Source organism: Limulus polyphemus, unplaced genomic scaffold (genome assembly GCF_000517525.1).
Source record: "Limulus polyphemus unplaced genomic scaffold, Limulus_polyphemus-2.1.2 Scaffold1348, whole genome shotgun sequence".
NCBI classification, from domain to species: Eukaryota; Metazoa; Arthropoda; class Merostomata; order Xiphosura; family Limulidae; genus Limulus; species Limulus polyphemus.
Genome location: NW_013666958.1, coordinates 95,231 through 103,470, shown reverse-complemented (window position 1 = coordinate 103,470; position 8,240 = coordinate 95,231). Strand labels below are relative to the sequence as shown.

Here is an 8,240-nt window from a genome sequence, read left to right as displayed (position 1 = left end):
AACTATTTCTGAAGCTGTAACAGCAGCACTGCTTCATCAGATTAATGACATGTTGAAGTTGTTCAACTATTTCTGAAGCTGTAACAGCAGCACTGCTTCATCAGATTAATGACATGTTGAAGTTGTTCAACTATTTCTGAAGCTGTAAGTAACAGCAGCATTGCTTCATCAGATGTTAATGACATATTGAAGTTGTTCAACTATTTCTGAAGCTGTAACAGTAGCACTGCTTCATCAGATTAATGACATGTTGAAGTTGTTTAACTATTTCTGAAGTTATGAGTAACAGCAGGTTACAGCTTCAGAAATAGTTGAACAACTTCAACATGTCATTAACATCTGATGAAGCAGTGCAGCTTCAGAAATAGTTGAACAACTTCAATATGTCATTAACATCTGATGAAGCAGTGCTGCTGTTACTAACAGCAGCACTGCTTCATCATATTAATGACATGTTGAAACTGTTCAACTATTTCTGAAGTTATGAGTAACAGCAGCACTGCTTCATCAGATATTAATGACATGTTGAAGTTATTCAACTATTTCTGAAGCTGTAACAGCAGCACTGCTTCATCAGATGTTAATGACATGTTGAAGTTGTTCAACTATTTCTGAAGCTGTAAGTAACAGCAGCACTGCTTCATAAGATGTTAATGACATGTTGAAACTGTTCAACTATTTCTGAAGTTATGTGTAACAGCAGCACTGCTTCATCAGATATTAATGGCATGTTGAAGTTATTCAACTATTTCTGAAGCTGTTCAACTATTTGTGAAGCTGTAACAGTTTTCCACCATAACTCATAAATCTTACAAAAGTTGCCTTATGGAAACTGTCCTTTAGTGCATATAACTAGTTAGCTGATGGGAATTATTTCCCTCATGAAATTTTGATTTAATTTTTCTCAATGTTTTCTGTACTATGCAAGTTCTCAAAGCATCTCTCTAGTCTTTTAAATTTTTGCACTGAAAGTACTAAACTTAATTGCATGAAATGTGGTATAGACTTTATATGGTATCTGGTTTCTTTGAAAAAAATTTGTTTTTAAATAATTTTACCATTGTTAACATTTCATCTGAATATACATAAAAATGCCTGTTTCTCAACTGGCAACAAAATGTCAGTATCTCTTGATAGTCACTGACTAAATTAGAATCCACTGGAAGTTTTCCAGCTAGCTACCACTAATTTTGAGCCTTATTTCATTCCTTCTGCATATTTCTTACCACTGAGTTGCTTTGGTTGTTGTGTAAGTTGTAGTTTAATTGTTACACCTTTTATGGAATTGGACATATGAAGATCGTCAAGTTATGAAAATGTTAAGCAAAGTGAATTATACATAATGGGGTGACATACTTGTTATCGAGATCATTATTCCATTGTGCTCAAATGAATAGATGAGTTGAATCTATTCTGCATCCAGCTGAAATGGCAATTTGTACATGATGAACTGAAAGATAGATTGCATTCATCAGCTGCTAGAACTGGAGAGATGATCCCCAATGAGACATGCTTACTTGAAAAATGAGATGTTTTCTTCAGATGTTAACAAAAAAAATGATGATCTGAAGAATGATAGGTAGATCTGTTGACACTGTATACAGACAGCTTCTGTTTATTTTGACAAATGTGATATCTTTATCTGAACAGAGAGAGAGAGAGAGTTACTACCAAGTATTATATACAAGCAATTAACTGAAGAGTGTGTTTAGCAAACAGGTCCTGATGTTTATAGATAGCTGCTTGAACTACAGAAAACCCTTTAAACCTAATGAAGCTTGGATTCACTAGTGGACTTCAAAAATTAAAGTAAAAACTTTATAGATTCTCTGACCATCACAAAGATTTATGTTTCTAGTATAACTACTTTTGGGCAAGATCATTTTCACCACTATTACACTTTATGGTGGGTGATCTCGACTGGTAGACTGACTACCAAAGTAAACAACAATTTTACTTTATTTAGTAAGTTGTTTGAATGAATCCATCATATAAAAGTGCTGTGAAGATTTCTACATTAATGTCTTAGTGCCACATTAATTTATTATAGAACTAAATATCTTCGAAAATTTGTTGAAAAAATTGATGTTCAAATGCAACACTATCTTTCCTTTCAGCTTGAGTTATGACTGTTGGTTTAAGTTAACACTGTACTTTAAAATATGTAACAGATCTATTTGTGTGTGTTGTAGTATATTTAAAGTAAATATATAATAATTTATGACTTTTACAAAGGAGAGTAGTTTTGAAAAGGTTTAATTGTTGTTGATTGTAAGTCATGTATTACTACAAGAAATTAAAATTAGAAATATAATTTTATATTGATGTTGCATTGTTTACACGTATGTTTATTTATGAAACTTGTTAAAAGCAGTTAAAATCTCCAAATATTTATTATTTTATATATATTGTGAAATTTATTTTGCAACAGAAATTAATTATTATTTTAAGTCAGATTACTTACAGGTTTTATTACTTTCCTGAAAGCTGAATATAAATGAATGTTAATATCAGCTATTTATGTGTCATTTCTAAGAAGTAATTTTTATTTGTACTTTCCAGGATATGAGGAGGGTTTGCTGGATCAAGTGTTGGTAAGTTTCACTTTTTTATTTGTATGAAAGTGCTTTTCAATTCATAAAATCTATTGCTTATTTACTCAAGTAAACATTTAATATAATAATGATCCATGTAAGAGGATCTGTTTCATATGAAAATAAGTTTAAGATTATTACTTTCTGTATTGTTATTTTGCTTCAATCATCTTTTGACATCTCTATATATGTTGACTGACAGTGGCATTACATACTGCTCAAGGACTGAGATAATTATTTTATGTATTACCTATTGGCTTGAATGATGCTCTATGATATTAGTGTGTTAATATCCGTGAGATTGTGTTTTCTAATTCAGGAGTAATAGCTGATTATTTTATGTATTACCTATTGGCTTGAATGATGTTCTGTGATATTAGTGTGTTAATATCCAGGAGATTGTGTTTTATAACTCAGGAGTAATAGCTGATTATTTTATGTATTACCTATTGGCTTGAATGATGTTCTGTGATATTAGTGTGTTAATATCCAGGAGATTGTGTTTTATAACTCAGGAGTAATAGCTGATTATTTTATGTATTACCTATTGGCTTGAATGATGTTCTGTGATATTAGTGTGTTAATAGCTATGAGATTGTGTTTGATAATTCAGGAGTAATAGCTGATTATTTTATGTATTACCTATTGGCTTGAATGATGTTCTGTCATATTAGTGTGTTAATATCCATGAGACTGTGTTTGATAATTCAGGAGTAATAGCTGATTATTTCATGTATTACCTATTGGCTTGAATGATGTTCTGTGATATTAGTGTGTTAATAGCTATGAGACTGTGTTTGATAATTCAGAAGTAATAGCTGATTATTTTCTATATTACCAGTAGGCATTAGTGGCCTCCTGTTAAAGATGTCAATGTGTTGATATATATATTGATGTTATGTATGTTTTCATGTTCATCTATTATACAAAAATTAACTTTGAAGATTATTTTAAAATGGTCATTGAAATATAATGCTATGCCTGTCATATAAACTTGAACTAGAACCTTTGTTTTTGCTTAGACATAGAGGTTGGGGTATTTTAAAGTAAAACTTGTGTAACTCACCATTCACAAAACTAAGACATTTTAATTTTATTCAATCTTTATTTTTACAAAAATTACAAAATGTCTTTGATACTTTTTGTTGCAAATACAACACAAATTGTAATTTAATTCAACACAAGTATAGTAATGATAATGTTAATTTGCTGAACCTATTTTGTAATAAACAATCCACCTCATTCCTTTTAAGGGTCAAAACATCCATGAGAACAATCAAAGCAAAACAATCACATCACTAATTGGAACATTATAGTGGATACAATAGGGTTTAACAATCTCACTCATGCAATGGATATCATCTGGGAAACTCTCCACTTGTCCCCATGTAACCGCTTGAGCATATGCTAGCAGCAGTTTGATTGCACATGTGGGGATGTGAAAGCTGGTGTAAAAGTTAGCAATGAATCCAGTATAAGTAGGAGCATTCTTACTAGTTAGCCAGACATATAGAACCAGACTACTATATAACTTATATAATATTACTGAAGTGAAGGTGAAAGCAGCTGAATACTCAAGACATTTTATGCTATAGTAAATAAAACATAACAAGAATGGCTATTTTGTTAACATAACTTTTATGTGTATACTTTTATTTATATAAAAGATGTTTAAAAGTTATCTTTCCTATTTTAAAATTTAATAATTAAATAACTAAGGAAATACAACCATGCAGTTTTCAACATCTTGTAGCCCAACACAAACAGTTTTTATTGACATGTCAGTAGACTGCTACGTTTGCATCATTAGTGGCTCTTATCACATCTAATCGATATTCAATTTCAGTCCACGTTTGCTACAACATGTTCACAGTTACAGAGGCGATGGCATCTTTTATTGAGGTCTTTAGCTCCATAATGTTTCCTATAGGTGTGTGTTAAACGATATTTCTGAAACACCCTCCTCTCCTCACATTATAGCTTTATCCCGATGAAAGATTTTCTTCTTTGCCCATCTAAGCATTGGTATGAATCTTACCTTGCTTGCTCCAGCCTTTATACCCCACTATATTGCCCAAAGCAAGTGAAATCTTGTGATTCACTCCACCTCCCCCAGTACACCCCGTATTCTAGATCCATATATAAGCTCCTCATTAGTACTTTCTATTCTCGACAGCAGAATGTTATGACGAAGGTTTTATGTGCTTGCTGCGTGTTTCTCTTCAGTGTTGAATAGCTTTAGTTATACCTATGTTTTAGGCGATTTCCTTTTTTTTTTTTTTGTAGACATGTCTTCTTGAGTCTGATGTTTGTTGTCTATTTTCATTTAATTTCTTAATAAAAATTAAACTTCATTGTAATAGTTTTTCAAAGTGATTTGAGCAATATTTTGTGTTTATTTCTCTTCTGTTTCAGGGACTCTTTCAATATTTTCATTTGAATCTCACTCAGTGGTGGTGGGTGTTTCCTATCAGGTATGCTTCCTTCCAAATCCACACTAGCTATCAGCCGACTAATAAAAAAATTTCCTGGTAGCAACGAGCTCTGTTGAGATGGGGTGTTCCATAAGATCACCTTGTGTACTTTCCAGGTGGTAAACAGTTATAACACAAAGACAAATATGCTACTGGACCACCACTCATGGACTATCATATGTAAATCTTAGGGGGGATTTTGCCCATCCTAGTTGACCCCTAGATGGAATAAATAGGGGTTGGTTTGCTTTTAATAATAGGGAATGTGGTTCACCTATTGCACTATTTTCAGAGCATCATTTCTTGGGGCTCCCCAACACTAGTATCCCCACATTTCTTTTACTGAGCATGGGAGTCATTACCACTCCCAGTTTCCAATTGCTGGAGTAATAGACAAGGGTTTATTTTTCCCAAGTGATGCTTGAACTCATTATTCCACTCAAAGACTGGATGGTTTTCCCAGATGTATGGTAGGAGCAGGACCAGTCTACGTGAGAGCCTCCTCGTAATTCTGGTTAAGAGATGACTCTTTGCTATCATGTTGAGTTGAGAGTGGCCCTTCTTTTTGGTCATTCTTTTCATTTCGATGATCATAGAAGAGGATCCTTGTCATTCCGCATTGAGAGCTTCAATTCCTGTGTTGGACATAGTTTATTCCACATCCTCCTAATAATTCTTGGGGCAGGAGGTGTTGCCTTGCCTCTCGTAATGGGGAGTTAGGATTTCAGTTCATAATTCCATGTTGAGAGAGAGGAATGACAATTCCTATAATGTTGAGTTCAGTTTGTTGCATTTGGTTTTTTTTTTGGTTGGGGTGAGGATTTGTACACTTTTGTGTTTCTTGCCTTCTCTTTGTAATTTCAGTGATTCGACATGCAACATTCTGTAACTTTCAGGTTGGGTTCCAATAATACCACGTTACTACACAAGACAAAATAAAAAGTGGTCCTCAGCCCTGTAATTCCAATGAGGAGACATGGGACCTTGTCTGCCTAGTTGGAGACTGGACAAATTCATGTTCTTCTAATGATGTTAGGGTTTTGCCTTTGGCTGGTTATCCTTTACCACCCAGGAATTACATTTCTTGTTGTCTGGGCAAAGAGCATACCTTTTCCAGAAGTAATGTGGACCCCACTAGTTTGCTATTACTATATCTCATTTCTACACACCTCTTTTCTATGCAGACGCATTCTGTGTGATCTTGCCATCATTAGCTCTTCCATCTTGTCAATGTGGGATTCTAGCTATAGTGTGAAAATAGGTGAGTGTGTTTCGAAAGTTAACATTTACCTCAAACTTACAGTAGTTGAGGGTGGTCCATACTGCCCTCAAGATTAAACCACCACTGAACTTTAGTTACTTCCTTCATTAATGAGGTGTGTATTTTCATTACTATCTAAATGATTAGCTTGTTCTATCTTGTACCCATTCTGAGGGAAAACTTTAGGTTGACCAGTGAATGTGTTCATTTTTCTTACACCATCAGCTCTGTTTTGTGCATCTACAGGTATTAATAGATTCTCATTTGGAATGCGTACAGTTTCCATTTGTGATGTTGGTAAATGTTACTTTTCTAGCAAACAGCCTTTTTGTATTGTTCACATGTAACATTTGCAGTGGGACTTAGCTTCTTGGTGATGGATGTTTCAAGACCTTCTATCCCAGAAGGTTTTGCTTTTGGTGAAAGCTCAGGAGGTACAGAAGTGGTGGTCAGACATAAATTTCACTACCCTTGGAGTTTCATTAGATCCTTTTAAATTGGACTTTCATTTATTCACAGATACTTGCCGTTTTGTAGGCTAGAGGAGTGGTTCTGAATTTTGTGAATTGTGGAACGTTTACTATGGGTTTCTGGATGTTTATAAAACCTCTGTTGCTTCATTCAGTTCCATATAGCTGTTATTTACATCAGTAAGATAGATGGCATGCATTCTCAAACCTTGAGTTCATGGGACTACTGCTTCAGGTGAACTTTAACTCTATCATTACAAGCCTGTCATATTCTGGGAGTTTTGAATATTGTTAGTTGATCAGCATTCACGTACTCTTATAATCTTGTCTCTTGATCCCCTCTCTTTTTTACTGTGTGTTTCACTCCCCTTTTGATAAACATGTTTGTCATGATATGGAATCATAAGTTATATCTTTACTTGTCTTCAATTTCCATTTTCTGCTACTCAGGACTCATAGGATCATTTATGTATTTACACCTACAGCAAGTCCAGCATGTTTCAGTATTGTGCCCATGTGCATTGTTTCTTGTACTGCTAATGGTGGAAGCTGTTCTGTGGTATGGGTGGTAATGGAAGTATATATCCAGAAGTAAATAAAATAATGACCTATATCTTAAGAATGTAATTTTATTAGCTCAATATTTCACTCTTACAGCTTTGTGAGGAGCTATCGATTTCCTACTAGTTCACGAATCCAGTTGAATCTAAATTAGAGCACCATTAACAGTAAATCAACATTGATACACCTGTTTAGTTTATATTAACTCTTTCAGCATGGGCTTGTTCCCTGGGACCGACCTCGTAACCATTTTGTGTTTGTTTTAGTTTTCATGCTATAACTTTTAAATTAGTAAGCAAATGTTAACGAAATTTGGCAGATTATCAGTAAACATTACAATGCTTCCATAAGCAAAATATCAGATTTTTCTTATTAAGTCTTAAGGTTTATAAAGCAATGTTTTTCTCATCCCTTTTTTTTTCTTTTCGCATGTTGCCTATCTATCATGCAAAGTAATATTCATTTTAAGTTTAAAAATACTTTTATGCACCAGAAAATTTTGAAATTTCACATGTAAAACCTTTATAATGTTGAGGTGACTATCAAACGTTTCTTAAGAAAAAAACTTTATATCTTATCTGTTATTTTCAGTAATTAATCTTTGTACTGGTTTGGTTGATTTGACCGATCTCACAACCAATATAAAATAAGTATAAATTATACCTCTTTCATTCTAGAATGAACACAAATTATAACATGAAAACATAAATGCTTAGACTAAATAGCTTAAATCTCATAACATAATACATTTATATATATTTATTATTTTTATTATATTGACTTTTCAGCTATTCCTGGCTAAAAATACAGAAGTTACAATGAAGTGGCTCACATGCACTTATGTTACCGTATCAAATAATATAAAACTTATCTTTGGTCT

General features: G+C 33.3%; 1 protein-coding gene across 2 annotated transcripts in view; it reads left to right on the top strand.

Moving 5' to 3' along the window:
- Positions 1-8,240, top strand: part of LOC106463206 (general transcription factor 3C polypeptide 3-like) — a 153,698-nt gene that overhangs the window by 105,255 nt on the left and 40,203 nt on the right. For both annotated transcript variants that reach the window (XM_013923203.2, XM_022390654.1), the window contains exon 16: positions 2,563-2,594. In XM_013923203.2, coding sequence (XP_013778657.1) covers positions 2,563-2,594 — 32 coding nt within the window. The remainder of the gene's footprint in view (positions 1-2,562; positions 2,595-8,240) is intronic.